Source organism: Electrophorus electricus, chromosome 3 (genome assembly GCF_041902795.1).
Source record: "Electrophorus electricus isolate QZ-2024a chromosome 3, ASM4190279v1, whole genome shotgun sequence".
Taxonomy (NCBI): domain Eukaryota; kingdom Metazoa; phylum Chordata; class Actinopteri; order Gymnotiformes; family Gymnotidae; genus Electrophorus; species Electrophorus electricus.
Genome location: NC_137499.1, coordinates 41,892,719 through 41,908,498, shown reverse-complemented (window position 1 = coordinate 41,908,498; position 15,780 = coordinate 41,892,719). Strand labels below are relative to the sequence as shown.

General features: G+C 43.4%; 3 protein-coding genes across 8 annotated transcripts in view; all 3 read right to left on the bottom strand.

Moving 5' to 3' along the window:
• aclya (ATP citrate lyase a) overlaps positions 1-2,196 on the bottom strand; it is a 29,935-nt gene extending 27,739 nt beyond the window's left edge. For 2 of the 3 annotated variants that reach the window (XM_081711676.1, XM_081711675.1), the window contains exon 1: positions 2,046-2,196. The gene's annotated coding sequence lies outside the window, so the exon portion shown is untranslated. The remainder of the gene's footprint in view (positions 1-2,045) is intronic. The other variant, XM_035526641.2, reaches the window with a different exon arrangement.
• A 1,820-nt stretch (positions 2,197-4,016) lies between these two features.
• On the bottom strand, positions 4,017-9,438 carry cnp (2'',3''-cyclic nucleotide 3'' phosphodiesterase). Of its 2 annotated transcripts, none has more exons than XM_035526096.2 (4): positions 8,964-9,438; positions 6,684-7,322; positions 6,474-6,601; positions 4,017-5,756 (listed from the first exon to the last, which is right to left on the bottom strand). In XM_035526096.2, the coding sequence occupies exons 2-4, from the start codon at positions 7,306-7,308 to the stop codon at positions 5,280-5,282; spliced, it is 1,230 nt and encodes a 409-aa protein (XP_035381989.1). In that variant the 5' UTR covers positions 7,309-7,322; positions 8,964-9,438; the 3' UTR covers positions 4,017-5,279. The 2 variants fall into 2 exon arrangements, with proteins under 2 accessions (XP_035381989.1, XP_035381985.1); XM_035526092.2 differs by having other exon boundaries at positions 6,684-7,328; positions 8,964-9,431.
• A 966-nt stretch (positions 9,439-10,404) lies between these two features.
• On the bottom strand, positions 10,405-15,749 carry odad4 (outer dynein arm docking complex subunit 4). 3 transcript variants are annotated; one of them, XM_081711669.1, is made up of 12 exons: positions 15,521-15,749; positions 15,231-15,362; positions 13,988-14,141; positions 13,638-13,699; positions 13,282-13,438; positions 12,978-13,196; positions 12,603-12,746; positions 12,354-12,432; positions 12,153-12,239; positions 11,875-12,071; positions 11,308-11,437; positions 10,405-10,558 (listed from the first exon to the last, which is right to left on the bottom strand). In XM_081711669.1, the coding sequence occupies exons 1-11, from the start codon at positions 15,635-15,637 to the stop codon at positions 11,322-11,324; spliced, it is 1,464 nt and encodes a 487-aa protein (XP_081567795.1). In that variant the 5' UTR covers positions 15,638-15,749; the 3' UTR covers positions 10,405-10,558; positions 11,308-11,321. The 3 variants fall into 3 exon arrangements, with proteins under 3 accessions (XP_081567795.1, XP_081567793.1, XP_081567794.1); XM_081711667.1 differs by having other exon boundaries at positions 11,343-11,437; positions 15,521-15,748; XM_081711668.1 differs by having other exon boundaries at positions 11,343-11,437; positions 12,618-12,746; positions 15,521-15,748.
• Between the last annotated feature and the right edge of the window lie 31 nt (positions 15,750-15,780).

The window sequence follows — 15,780 nt, the reverse complement described above, 5'->3', positions numbered from 1 at the left end:
AACTGACTTGCCTTCCAGTAGCCCAATACCCCTCCCCTGCGTCACCCCCCATGTCAACCCAAACCAATCCCCCCTGCTACTGATTAGCATGTGAGTGTTTGCTCAGCAGGAGACTAGTGTCTCAGCAGTGCCTGACTGAGTTTGCAAGGTGCAATCAGGCACTACATTCCCGGTTAGTCGGTCTGACCACCGAGGAGTAACATGTGCCTTCACAAAATTGCACTGGTGGTGCTCAGCTCACTTAAAAAAAAAAAAATTTAAATCCACAGTGAGGTCCACACGACTACACTGACCCTTGCTGTTGTGATGCTTTTGGGAAACTTAAACTGCATCTGCTCAACCATGTTCCTTACATCACATTCCAAAATGGCTTTGAAGCACCACCATAGTACAACATGTTACAGCCTCCCTGACAGTTTTACATTTGGCATTGGAAATACCTGTAAAACTCAGGAGGCCAAGCTAAGGCTTTAAAGCTGCACACTGCCCTCTAGCTGCCAAGGCTGAAAGTGCCTACAGAAGCATTCCTCCTCACAAGAAGCTGTGGGACAGACAGCCCACCCTCTGTTAACATCACAGGCAAAGAGAGGGCTGTCAGTGTGTGCAGTAAACAACCAGTGAGGTCATCTCCATGACCCTTACATCACTGATCTCTCCTGGGAATGGACCCATCGAAAACAGTGCATTAGAACAAAAAAAACTGCACCGATTCAGGTATTTAACTGACAAGGCAGACACATGGAGCGTTTCAGATGCATGAAACTCGAGCTTTAATACCATTCAACAACAGGCTTGACATCTTAAAAGGTCACATGCACACGAGTCCAACCAGTCATAATGAGGAAGCACTAAAACACTAGTCCAGTGTGTGTGTGTGTGTGTGTGTGTGTGTGTGTGTGTGAACACACCAGACTAACTGCAGAAGAGGCCAATTTCAGGTCCAGCTGCATTGGTTTTCCCCTTGGTACTAGCAGAGTGTGTGAAAAACCCAGAGTCCACAAGAAAATCTGTTACCATCAAATCCACATAAAATCTAATCTAAAAAAACAAATCTAAACCAAATCTAATCTAAAGACCAGAGCCATTTTATTCATGGCAGTGGATGCAATAACAACATCTCCATGTGTAATCAAAGTACCTTTAAAATAACCTATGAACATATGGCCAGATGTACAAAACATCTCAAACGTCCCCTTCCTTCTAACCCGAGCAAATACATCAGCCAGCCAACAAGACACGTTCATGCAGCCTCTGGTCTCCACACCTCCCAAAGCGTCTTGCCTAAAAGAGAAATCATTCCAAGGAAAGGAGACGCAAGCTCATCTGTGACCAGGCCAATTTACTGATTTACAGAACAGCAGCAGCGACGTATCTGCAGTTCATCATTTAAATTACGCCATGAGGCGGAGAGAGCGCGAGAGAGTACAAGAAAACTAGCTGGTCAACAGTCACACCCTCCAGCAGCAGCGATAAATTAGAACAGGATCTTAACATGCAAAACATAAAAAAAAAGATAAACGATTGTTGATAACGCTGTACTGAGACATACTGCGAGACACAATCTCACTGCAAATGGATGAATGGTCACAGAGCCGCGTACACACTACAGCAGTCTCATCCATTAGACCCCGATACGCGAGGCCCGTTTCGTCTTTGATATACAGGGTCATGTCTGGAGTGAGCTCCTTGTTTATTGTTTAAATATATTGTAATATATTGTATTTACGCATGAAATACGGCAACATGAATCCAAGACTACAGGGACCTGCCTTATTAGTAAGAGTAAGGAAAAGAGATTCGTTGGCATAAGTATATTAGATTAAAACCAGAAAACTATCTGGTTCACACTTTATGTACAATTTATGTATTCTAATCTAACGGAAGACTAGCCCCGATAGGCTATACTTTAAGGTAAATGTAAATATAAAATAGCTGCAGCATATATAGTCTTCAGGTGGTTAAAAAAAGTTGTGTTATGATTTTTTTTAATTCCCTCTAACACGCATTTGCAAAGACAAGTTGTAATACAATAAGTCTTTACTTACCCCTTCTGTATAAATTAGGAAAGCACGATTCTTCTTTTGACAATAGCGATTTATTTTTACTAAATATGACAAGAAGAACAGCAGCTGCGCTCTGACCTGTCCTGACTGCGTGCGTTGCGTTCATTTCCTTCTTTATGTCTGACGATGGACTGATCTGTCTTTACTCTGATTGGCCTGTTCTGTCCAATGGGCTTCTTTTGATTCAGACCACTCAGTTCCCCCCTTCGTACTCTGGATTATTGTTTAGATTAGATTTTGATTGGCTAATGCCACCAATGCATCCTGATGTATAAATAAGATTGCTTTATATTGACGGAACGGACACCTTCTTGTTAATGTTTATAATGTAGCATGAACTTGGATAATTAATAAAATGTCGAGTATAAGCCAACAACTGCTACTCAACGGATTATTGAAAGTAGCGGTTTCTTAAACCTAAAATGCTTCTAACCATCTCACCGTTGACAGACAGCAATCAAAATCAGTATCACTTTCTCAATCAAAACGCACGGGCTCTTTTCCCATGATCAGTACAATTAGATTAACAAAAAATTATAGTTCTTGCGCAAAATCTCAGATTCCGATGAAACAACATATGCAGTAATAATTTAAGTACTCTGCATAATGTAAAGATTTTTTAAATAGCATTGGGTAATTTATAGAGAGTACCCAAATATTTATATCGTCGTTGAAAGACTTTTAAAGATTGTTTCATCAAGACAAGCCTTTTACTTATAGTGGAAAATCCTCTATGCTAGATAGGTCAGATCTTCCTCTGGTCCGTTAAAGTGCGCCACTGTGCTTGCTAATGTTCAGCCTGTCCCTCTGTCCAGCTCATGTCATTACTTAATGCAGTCTGAGAACTGCAGCCAAAGGCTGCGAGTCAGCTGGCTTTTAATATAAAAAAAGTGCATCAAGTCTAAATGTTCCCACAGACCTCTGGGCACTGCGGATCAAATTCTGTTAAGTCTGCAATTCTACCACGCCCACCTAAACTATAAATTATATACACGTGCGTTCTTCCTTCTCTAAGGAACGAAAAACAGTATTTATCTTGGTAAATCCAGTTAATATAAACACACTAATTGCACCTTTGAAAAATATTTATTATATTTAACACACACTGTTGTCTGCCCAACAGGCAGACAGCAACTCAGAAAGATCAAATCAGGCTTTATGAGCAGAGCCTACTAGAAGTGAACTGAAGCCACTAAGCCCACACTGATGCAAGCTTCCTTAGATTTATGTGAGAGTATGTTAGGAACATTGTGGGAAAAATAAACCTAATCAACACCAATTAAATTTAGCTTTTGTAGATGAAATCCCTGCCCATATTTTGCATTCCAGACCACAGTGTACAATAAACTAAATTAAGCAAGTAATTCACTTATTCACTAAAATAATGAACATTTTAATGAATAGTTCACTGGTTCAACCCCACCACTGCCAAGTTTCCACTGTTGGGCCCCTGAGCAAGACCCTTAACCCTCAATTACTTAAGTTGTACTTGGAGATAATTGTAAGTCACTTTGGATAAAAGCATCAGCTAAATACAAAATATAAATACATTTAAAATACCTTAAACACTTGGACCACTGGGGAGTAATTAACACCACCATGTGGCAGAATCAGTAGTTTACATTTACTACATATACTCAACTTTTTAAAAGCTCTTGATATACCAACCATTCATTTGCTGCCTAGCCCAGTTAAAATGATGCAGTGATACTACTCTTAAATCAAGAGCCAATTTAAGTACCACACATGCATAAAAGTACAGCCCTGCATGGGGTTACCATGAAAAAGCCAACAAGAGGCCCATGACGCAATCGAGAGGCTCAGTGTGGTGAAACACCATTTGAGATAAATGATTACACGCTGTCCTTGAAAGACACAAAGCTGAAAGAAGGCCAAAATGAGGAAGTGGACTGGCCACCACCAACTTTCGGGAACTAAAAACACAACAAGCAGTTCAGAGCCAAGCAAATTTATTATTAGGTGTACAAAAAACAAAAACAAAGTGCAAAAATCCAGAACCTCAGAGGCCTACAGAAGGGTTGGGTTGACCCCAACTCTACAGAAACAAGGGTTCTGCCTCCTAGCACCACACTGTAGAGGAAAGCTGAAAGTGTCCACAGTAGAGTGTAGATTCTGTCAAGAGAGAAATCTGAAAGCACAACTCAGCGCTGGAGACAGTACAACAGGGCCAGGTCAGGTGGTGCAGACTGAAGGGTAAGAGGCTTAGCGCAGTTGGACAACATTGAGTGTCCCATGGGGTGAAAGACACCACAGGAGATTTAGGAAAGACATTTCACAGTTTCATTCAAAACAGATATGCTTGATATACAGAAGAGTAACAATGTTTTAATGCAAAAGTGTTGAAAAAGCTTCACAATGAAACTATGAACTTCACAATGAAGTTACAAGAAAAGCACAATTTATAAGCCACTGAACCACATGGTCTTGCTGAAGTTAATCACAAATGTCACTTTTCTACTGCAAAGAGAGGAGAAACCTGCACACTCCAAATGTGTGCACATGCAAGCACGCACACAACACGAGCAATGCTAGGCTCAGTTTTTGAACTGAACCGGAAGAATATGTATTCATGCCAGTTTGGCACCAATACTGCCTGGTTCTACAATCTAACGGCACCCTCTCCAGTCAGCTCAAAAACGCAATAAAGTGGTGACAAGAAAACGTGTACCTGTTCATACACAGTAAAACATTCAAAGAAGCAATCCGACACCACACTGAGTACTGGAAAAACTGAGTGAGCGCATGTAGACAGAGAGTGCAGTGGTCAAGAGTGAGTGAGCTAGCAGAGTAACCCATGACCTACAGGGGGGTGATGTGACCTTAAGGCAGAGTGGAAATCCTTAGCACTCGTGGCACCTAGTGAAAGAGCTCGGGTAAACCCCAGCCCCTAGTCAGAGTGTTCGGGTAAACCCTAATCCTAGTGAAAGGCACCTGCTAAAGAGAGGGGCCATATCCTAACCCCTAACCCCAACACATGCTAAAGAGAGGGGCTGGAAGGGTTAGCCTAAACCCCCAAAACCTAACCCCTGCTAAAGAGAGGCTAACAGGTAGCTTGCCACCTCAGGCAGAGCCTGTGGTACCAGTTTGCCCACACCTAATCCTACACATACACTAAAGCTGGAGCGCGCACGCACGCACGGACACACACACACACACACACACGTGGCATAACCCTACAGAAATCTCTGCCCCCCCTCACAGAATGGAGCACTTTGGCTTCTTCTTCTTCTCTCCGCTCTCTTTCTTGGCAGGTCCAGTGGGGCGCTCGTCCTCAGAGAAGCTGGAGAAGGTGGCATCACACACGATGGCCTCCTGCAGCTCCAGGTACCAGCGGCCTTCACCCAGGTATGAAAGCGTGCCTGCGTCCAGCTCGGCCTCGGCGGCGGGCTGGTGCTCAGCCTGCTTCAGAGCCAGCACCTCCAGCAGGTCCAGGCCGGTCTGGACAGCTTCCACTCCCGCAGCGCAGCCCAGGGTCACATGGGCTCGGCTGCCCGTTGGGAGAGCCTCGATGCTGGGAAGGGCAGAGGCAGGGACCCCCTCTTTGTCCACACCTGGGGGCCACAGCTGGAGCTGCTCAGGGGTTAGTAACACGCGCGCACCAAACGTGCGAGGTGTGACCATGAGGCCGACGACAGCCAGCTCTGACGCACCATCGCACGCATCTTTAACCACCTGCACAGGAGTGGAGAGACGCTTCAGTTTTGCATAAGTCAGGCTGCACAGAAAAGCTACACATTTCAAGTGAATCGTACAACAAAAACCAGCCTAAACAGTCTCAAAGTTTCATGTGCTATGTGACGTACAGAATCAGTGCAGCATCTCTTTACAAACTGTATTCAGCAGCACAGGAAGTGCCCATCTCTACAACCAAGAGATCAAGCTTTAAATACATGAGGACTTGTCTACACCTGAAAATCAAGTCAATTCACACTTAAATATTTTAGGGAAAAAAAGAAAAAAAAAGAAGAAAAAAAGAAGAAAAAAAAAAAAACCAGTACAAAAAGTACAAATATTTTAGAAAATCCTTCAAGTGCAAATAGCCATTACCCACCTCTGCCAATATAATTCTGGCATTCAAAGTTACTAACAATTGCTGTGCCGTTTTTTTTTTCAGTCATGTCAATTATACCATGACTCATCCAGGCAAATATTCTCAACTCTCCTTACTGTCTACATCAGTTGGTTGCTCTGAAAATTGTTCTGAACACCACACCAAGGTATAGAAGTCAAAACTATCAAAATAAGATGACCTAGGTCAGTGTAACTGCCATGCTGCACTTCTGCTCGAGACAACGACGTGACTACATACAAAACTAAAGTTATTCAGGTAGTTAACAGGCGTAAAATAATCTCACAAGATCCTTCAGAATGACCTTCACAGAAACTAACCTGCTGCTCCGCGTACTCCTTTGATCCCTCTGCTTTTCCGTAGTCACAGAACTTTGAGGTGCAGTGGAGTGGCGTTTTGGTTTGAAAGTACTGCTCCAGATCCACCTCTTTCTCAGCTTCCCCAGTAACTTTATTAAAAAAAAAAAAAGTGGTTATTTAAAGGCCTAAAGAAAGTCTACAGAAACAGCGACAGCCTCACCCTCTACTCACATTCACTGAGGTGTTTCTTGAAGGCCTCCATAGTGTCCAGAGTCTTAAGGAACTCCATGGTAGAGCATTTTATCTTCTCCTCAACCTCAGAAAGCAGGAACCAGCCGAAGAACAGCGGCAGCTCCGCCTCTTTGGGTTGCAGCGCCGCCTCTTTGGGGATCTCTGCTTTAACCTCCTCAGCCTCAGATGGCTTTTCTAGCTCCGCCTCCAGGGCTTTTGCTGCTGGCTCTGCCTCTTTTGCAGCTTCTGTAGGTGTTGCTGCACTGTCAGCAGTGGCCTCAACCTTTTGCTCTGGCTTGTCTGTACCTTCCAATTGCTTCTCAGGCTCTACTTCACCCTCAGGTGTTTTCCCAGAAGGCTCCTCCTGGGCTCCGTCCGCTACACCTGCTTCCAGCTTCTTGGCAGGCGTCTCGGAGGACACTTCCACTTGAGTCAGCTCCGCACCCGGCGCTTCCTTCATGGCCTCGGGCTCGGGGGCTTTTGTTGCTGGCTCCTTCGTCTCGAACTCTGGCTGGGAGGCTGGTTCTGCCACCTCATCACACGCAGGCTGTTCGTGAGCAGGTGACTCCATCTCTGCCGCTTGGGTCTCAGCTGCTGGCACTTCCTGATTCTGATCAGCTTCCATTCCTCAACACCAGCCTGTCTCTACCAAACAAAAACTCGTCATTGGTTCCCTAGAAGCAGTTTTCCATTCTGGGTCCAGTCTCCATACACAAACCACATCCCTGCATGTGAAAGCTCCCAGCACAAGCCTGCTCTACAGTTACATCCACATTCACCAGCACAACTCATCTTTTGCCTTCACTCCATTATAAGGGCTGGTGGTGTGGCGTATAGCTCATTAAACGGTGCTACTGTACAGACCTGCATGTGGCTTCACTGAACATTCATAAAGGCTTCAGGAGTTTAATTCACAATTTAATTCTCCAAGTGCTTGTCATTGACTGGATAAACTTACCCCAAAACATTTATTCAATCTGTGAATCTCAAATCAGGAAGTGTCAAAATGTACCCCGGAGGACATTAGATTTGTACGTTTTAGTAGGGATTCATGCAAGTGAAGGAAACAAAAACTGTTTCTGAAAGGGGCCTCAACTCCTCTTTTAGAGGATGCAGCGGAACTCAAACAAGGGATCTGAAATTTGCGGAACCACCCAGCCATTCTTACGTGATTATGCCAGACTGCCCCCGACGGTCAGACGTCTCCAATCCAACCCTTGCACCGACCCTCCGTGAGGACAGCGCAGAAGGTGAATGCGAATGAAATGCTCTTTAATATAGTCGTTCAGAAACGGGTGCCGTTATTCTGTGGATTAGGTTTTACAGCCAGTCAGATCCACTTGTACTTTAAGTGTTGCGAAAATTTCCAGTAAACGTTGCCGTGCGTGTACGCAGAACAGATCAGATGACTAAATGTTCCTCTTCTTCAATATTCAGTCTGTTCGCGCTAAATTTCCTTTATATAGACACGCAGCGAACTCGTATCGGCTGTATTCACAGTAAAATACGGCACCTCTATACATTTCAGACAGAGGGTCTGCCTAACAAAGCTTACGCAAAAAAACTATTTTAAAAACCACAACGCTGTAGCAAATTCTACTAGAAGTTAATTTTACCGTGAACACAAGACTGGGCGTGCGCTACCGGCCCAAGCAGGCCTCAGGGAGCAACACCTGCAGCTCGTTTGGGCCGCTGTATGGCCAAATTACACTCGGATACACCACAGGATCTCGGACAAAGGAAAGACAGACTTTCAGAAAACAAACATATTTGGTCCCTTCAATAAAAAGCCAACGTTACAACGGTACAACTAAATGGAGTTGCTGAATTTTACACAAGATTACACAGCTAAACGACTAATTATCTCTATTGGTCTAGTTTATGAAAGAGTCAAAATGTTGGCAGCTGATGGCAACATTTAAAGCATGAAAGCACAGGAAGCTCGAGCGAATACAGGAATTACGAGGAATACATGTTTAGGCGAAACAATGAAAGCAGCTTTGGAGATTTGGGGAGTGGCTGTTCCCGTCTGGGCTGCCAGACAAAACAACTCAGCGTGGCAATGCCACGGACCGCGCTGCGTTTAACAGTACACGCCAAAAACGTTCACTAGCTTTTTAGCTTTTGTGTCTGAAGTGACGTATTTCTTCAAGCTACCACATTTCAGTACCAACGGAACGGGCACGAGAACATACAAACGTGTCCAAAAGAGGAAATTAAGTTCAGCAGACGCCCAGTAACGGCGCACACGCATATAACCGAGGAAGAGCGGCGTCTCACCCTAACGGGAAAGTAGCGCGTCGCGTCCACTGGCTCTGCAGCACCGAACAGTCCTGCTTGTTCGCCTCGAGTCCTGCGAAGAGATCCCCGCCTGCCCGACAAGTACACGGAAGAAGCGGAAACCACGACTCTTGAGCGTGCTAGTGCACGAGGGGCCCGTGAGGATGTTCAGCAAACGAGACACGCCCACTCAACTAAGGGAGGCGCTTGGCTTTATGTTCAGCAGCTACGTAACGTCTGGGGCCGCCTCCGTGAACTTATCCGTTGAGGAACTACACCTCCAATTAATCAAATAACGGTTCTTAATTATTATTTAGTGTTTTCATGAATGTTATTCACATTTTCAGGAGTTGAAGTAAAGCGGCCGCATTTACCTCGCGGATGTCTATTAAATCAGCTGTTCAGGAGTTAAGCGTGTGTGACTTTAAGGATTCGGGTTCATCGGTAGCCCCGTTGCTCTTCGAGTTGAATCTTTTTTCCCACATGGACGTGTGTATTGGAGCGAGTCAACAGATTTGTTACACAATCTACAGAACACCAGTCAGGTCTTGTCAGTCTTGCAGTTGTTACGATTGACTTCAGTGGTGTAATCTCACATACTGAGGCCTTTCTGAGTTTAAATCTAGACCTTGCATAATTCAAATTGAAAAATTCTCAGAGTAATTAAGTTATCGGTGTTGAAAAAAAACCATGAGTGTATTAGGTAATGTGTCGAGCATTAGGACTATGAGGTACCAACAACACGAGCGAGAAAACCTTAACTAGGGTGTCTGAGTTCTCTGGGACGAACGGGGAAACGCTGAAACGGCCTTCCCGCAGCCGCTGGTATTTGATGTTGTGTAACAGTTACATAATCATTCTTTGTACATCTTGGTATTTGAGTACCCTGAATTTAATCCAGATTACTACCAATAAATACTAGGCCTTCTGAGGCACTTTTAAAATTGTTCAATGAAGCATTTTTTCAATATATTGTAATCACAAGCCTAATATTGGCAAAAGTGTGTGCAGTAAATGTAAAATGTATTTTTTTTTTTTATTTTAAGAGTGATTAAGCAGTAGCAAGAACAAAAATGGACATTGTCCTGTTGCTAGGCATTGGTGACCTAGTTGCAGTCATGTCCTGTCCTAACACGCTCACCTAGCACAGCCTGACCCTCTCCTGGAATAGCGCGGGGGTTAGAACAGCATTTAGTCAGTTCCCAGCCACTACCACAGTCAGTAAGGGATTGCCATTGGCATCACATTGCTGTGAAATACCCGGCCCTTGACACTAAAACCTCCACAAGACGCTGTGCTGAGTCATTATGCCACCTTCACACAGTCAGCGTAGCATGAGAGCACTGCTCCACCCATTCTTTCTTATTAATAAATGTAAATCAGACCACACATTGAAACTCCAGCAGTTCTCAGCACCACCACCTCCTGAACCAGATCCACCTCTGTGTCTCCATACAGGCTTTATTTCACAGGCCAGGGCCAAGACATTGAACAGGACTGAAGATGCCTTAGTCCAGACTCAACAGGGTGTGGGGCAACTCAGCTCATCCAGGCTCCTCTCACAGTGCTGCCAACTGCCTCGTCTCACTTAGCACCTGCCAGGACAGAGTCAAGATTCACTTAGACGGATCAAAGGATATCAGGAAGCTACGTTAAACGTAATAAAATAAAGTTTTTAAAAAATGTTTTATGATCCAGGACTAGTCAGCCTAATACTAAAATCAGGAGGTCACAATACACATTTAGTCAGTATTATGTGTTTTAGTTCTTCACCACCACCTAAAACAAAAAATGAGAAGTCCATTTACTTGTCAATGATCAAATTTTGATTATTGTTTGGTCCTTTGATCAAACTGATCTCAGTTATTATGATCAAAGTAAACTGGTCATGTAGAACTGTGTAGAAATGTTTCAGAAGTAATTTAGCTGTTTATCATAAGCCTAATCTTCACGCTTATCCTGAATCACTGTGAAAAGAAAAAAATCATTGTGAAAAATCACTGTTGATTTTTCTTGTCATTCCTGTAACACGGTGCTGGTCAAGTGTTCTCAGTATGACCACGATTGTGTCATGGACTAAACACCATAGTCACTCATGTAAACCTTGACATCTTTCAGATCCCGTCTCTTCCAAACAAACATCATTTTTCTCTAATATGCTGGTGTGTTGTTTCACAAGCTGAGAAACACTCGCATGTAGTCATGATTAAACTCTAGGGAATTCAGAAACCTGATGAGTCTAATTTAACATGAATAGTGTTATTACAAATGTCAAGCATGAAAGACAGAGAGAACTGGGACACATGAGGGAGGAGGGTGAGGGTTAACGTAACATCTGTGTGACCTTCTGGGTTAGGGTTAACACAACATTAGTGTGACCTTCTGGATAGCATCTCTGGCAGCAGTGTCCTCCTTAGCCAGGTCCAGCGCCTTCTCGAAGAGGAGCACACTGGTCTTAAAGTTCCCCAGCTTCACTGAGAGAGAGAGAGAGAGAGAGAGAGAGAGAGAGAAAGAGAACCCATGTTCTAAAACCCATGTTTAAAGCACATCTAATGCTGAAAAATCATTTTAAAAAATTCTTGAAAATCTCAAATTCAGATCAATGTGTTACTTATACTGAAGACTTTAAAACCACTCATTTCTGAATACTGCTACTGATGTCTGTACGGTTATAGGTGAGATATAGTATTACTGCTTTATTTCTAAACATAAAATCATTCTAAATATTCTAAAAGATTTATTACACCAGGAAAATTTGAACACTACTGCATCCACTGAAGTTTGCAATATGTATATTTAACTTTTCCTCTACCAGTACAGTCAAAGTTGTCTGTACAACTTTTCTTCTGAGCCCAGTGCTGATTCAGGCCTTAAGCACACAATTTTTGGTTTTCTCTTCTGGTGGACTCACACTCAGCCTGTGCCACCAGCACACTTGCATTGAGTTGCCATTTCTCATCACAGATGTCACTGGCAGCACCGAGCGACTGAGTGCCGTAGTCTCTGGCCTCCACGTACTGCTTCAGCTCCAGGTAACAGCGGCCGATCTCATGGAACAGCCAGGCTTTCTCCAGCCCACTGCGCAACAGACACACCTTCTCCTCCCAACTACACGCACACGGTTATAACAGTAAAATGACTGTATGCATATACTCTGCATAATAATGAGATGAATAAAGCCACACTCACGCTTCTATGGCTTGTTGGAATTTGCCAGTACGTGCATACACTCGACCAATGTTGTCCAGAGCCCTTGACTTACTGTCCATCAATTTACTGTTAAAAGCAAACAAACAAAAAGCAAACATTATCCTGATATCTTTAACCTGCTGTAAGCAAGAATATGCCCCTCCCGCACATGCAGCTACTCTGAGCTGTCCTGACACTTGCCCTTGCTTGGCCAGCTCCAGGTCCTTCAGATGGTTGTCCAAGGCCTTGTCCATGTCTCCCAGATCCATCAAGGCATTACCTGAGCACAGAGCAGAGATGGTGTCTGAACACTCACCATGTACAATACCTCAACACTCAAAAGATACGGTTTAACTACTGATCTTCTAACAGACATAATGCAGGAGAATCTTGTAATCATGTTTTAGTTCATGTTTGTTTTCTCCAGCTGTGTAAGTAAGAGTTGTGTACCCATGGCAGTGTTACCAAGGCAGCTGTAGAGATGCCCCAGCACTTCAGTCCTGTTGGGCAGGACGTCCTCAGACCAGCCCTGTACATTCTTCAGGACCTCACGTGCCTTCTTCAAGCTGCTCTCTGCATTTCCGGCATTAAGTGCTGCAAAGCAAACAACCACATGCATGTGCACACGCTCACACACACACACGCAAATACAAACATGTGCATATGCACAAACACAAACCACTGATTGACTTAGATACTAACTGCGATAAATGTGACAAGTCCTGAAGCCTGAAAAAATTACTTGCTAGACCTTTAGGCACGAAATATGGCCTCTGCCTCGCACCACAGCGCCAAAGGCCTCTGCCTTGCACCACGGCGCCTCACCAGCATTGATCTTCTCCAGGTTCCTGAGGACGTTGCAGGTGGGGTCAGAGGGCAGATGGTGGTGGCTCCACTGCCGATGCTGCAGCTGTCGGTCATGCTGGCGGGCGTAGATCGGCTTCTGCTGCCTCCAGAACTCCGTCCGTGTGTCCAGATACGAAATGCAGGTGAAGATCAGCTCCTGCAGATGCTCACCACTACGCGTCTTACCCTTGATGAGATCTGTGTGAGAAGGAAATAATTAATTATACACACAAACAGCAACTCAAGGCACAGAAATGTTAGCTACAAACACACACTCACCCACCTTCATCTTTTAGCAGTTTCTCCAGATACTCTTTGTCAGCATACAGCTCACTCAGTAACTGCTTGGCTGTTCTCTCATTTTTGGGCATCTCCTGGTCTTGCTTTCTCTGCACCTTCTTTAGTGGATGCACCAAATATTTTTGTTGAGCCATTTTCAGCTGACAGATAAAAAACAAACAGGCACATTTGAAATGCAACCACGTGAAACTGTCAAAAAATGGCATTTTTAGCTTAAATTTTATTTCTATAATGCTGTTCATCATGATAACTAATGCGTAGTTTATACTGCATGTGGTAATTATCACAAGTGAGGTTATCACAGGGCTTGGAAATGTGAGGTAGAGGCAACAGACTTACGTCCTCGACTTTATGGACAAAGGAGAGCGCGCTCTTATTCTCCAGTTTAACAGATGAGGGACCTAGCGAGAGAGAGAGAGAGAGAGAGAGAGAGAGAGAGAGAGAGAGAGAGTGCGAGAGCAGGCAGAGTTAGCAACAGGCCTGAGCCACGACTGAACGGAATGATGTGTTTTTATTATTAGCATTTTATTCACTGTGCACCTGGACACACCACAAGCATGGGTTCCTTGTCAACAAACAATGCTACTAGTTTTTGACTTTCTAAGATATTGCATTATCATATGCGAGTGTGACATTCCCCTGTGGTTGTGGCCGAACTTTGTAAGAGTGCATTGTGCATTAGCACTCACTGCCCACACAGTTGTTGATAGCTTCCTGAGCCTTTTGAATGCCCAGCCTGAAGTCCTGCAATTCTGGTCTCAGCCTGTGGCCTCTGTGGTAAAAGACCAGAGCAAACTCAAAGTCCCCCATGGTGTAGAGGGCCTCTGCCTTCTGATGCAGGCCCTGTGTGAGAGGAGAGTCTATTAAACCTTAAAGAACCCTAAAGGTGATTCTTAAAGAACACTTTGGCTGAACTGACATTACATTCTGACAGCCATCACTAAAACAGATCTTCTAAAAATGACTATCTGGCTTTTACAATCAACAACTTAAAATATCAACATAGTACAGCTGCATTAAAACAACCCAATCACAGAAAACTGAACGTCCCTCGCTATATTGAAATTAAAAAATGTAAGTAATGTGTAAATATTGATAACTTTTCAAAATACACTATTCAACACACACTTTGAGTCTGCACATGGAACATAAGATGCACAATCAGCCGGTTTTGAAACCACAGTCTCCCTGATGTCACGAGAACAAACCCTTCATGCATCTCTGCCTACTCAGCAAAATTTGACATGGACTCATTAAATAATATAGAATGTTCTCTTGAAGGCTACCTTTCCTGCTATCAGTTACTTCTCATGTTCCTGGGGACACGAAAATACTCTAAAACTAATCATGTCTGACAGCACACTGAAAGCAAGCACCAACATCGCCATTTTTAAATGGAACATTAGTAGCTCTCAGACACTAGACATGTTTAAATCTGAACTAAACCATTTATTAGACCAGGCTTTCAACTTAAACCCTGCACTTTAACCTTTTATCAACACTACTACACAGCAGTTTTATTTCTTTTAATTTCTTATATTTTCATTGTTTATCTCAACACTTTACATGTTTAATTTGAACTCTTAGCACTAACATTTTAGTTCCTGGTTTAGTTAGATCTTTAATTTTGATACTTTCTATTTGACAAAGTTAATTTTATTATCTATCTAATATATATATATATATATATATATATATATATATATATATATATATATTATATGTGTGTATATATATATACACATATATACACACTTGCCTTAGGCAGAACAATCTCACAATTTTTATAAAGACTAAACATTTATGTCAATATAGGTATAGTAGTTAAGAGGTAAAACTAATAGCATGTCATTTTAGTGTTTAGCTTTACATGTGACCCTAATGACAGGTGTAACTTTGATAACTGGTCTGTCTCGCAGGTGGGGAGCACACCTTGAAAAAAACCCCGTCCTCTTTGAGTGATGCGTCTGCGTCCTTTAGCGCCTTCGCGGACTCTCCCAGCTTCACGTAGCACTTGGATCTGGCAACCAAGCAATTCTTGTCGTCTGGCTTTAATATCAGAGCCTAAGGCAGACATATTTTGCCAACTAAGAAACCAATCGATTAAAACGAACGTGTCCTTCTAAAGCAAATTACCAGTCATGTGAAAGATTTCAACTTTGTACTGAATTGTTCTAGTTAGTGAGAGACCAATGCTCGTCAGGTTTTAACGGAGTTCTCACCGCGGAGTAGCTTTCAGTGGCCTTGCCGTATTCTCCCTTGTGAAACAGCTGCTCACCCTCGGCCATGTAGGTAGAAAACGTACTTTTCGGACCTTGTCCCCCATCATTATCAGGCATTTTCGCATAAATGTGGATACTACAAGGTTGAATTACCAGCTTTTTAACTAGCAGACAGGACTTGCGCAGGACTGGCACGTCTGGTGTATCCTAGCAACCACGTCACAAAACCCGGAACACGTGATCAGGGAGGTTAACATGAC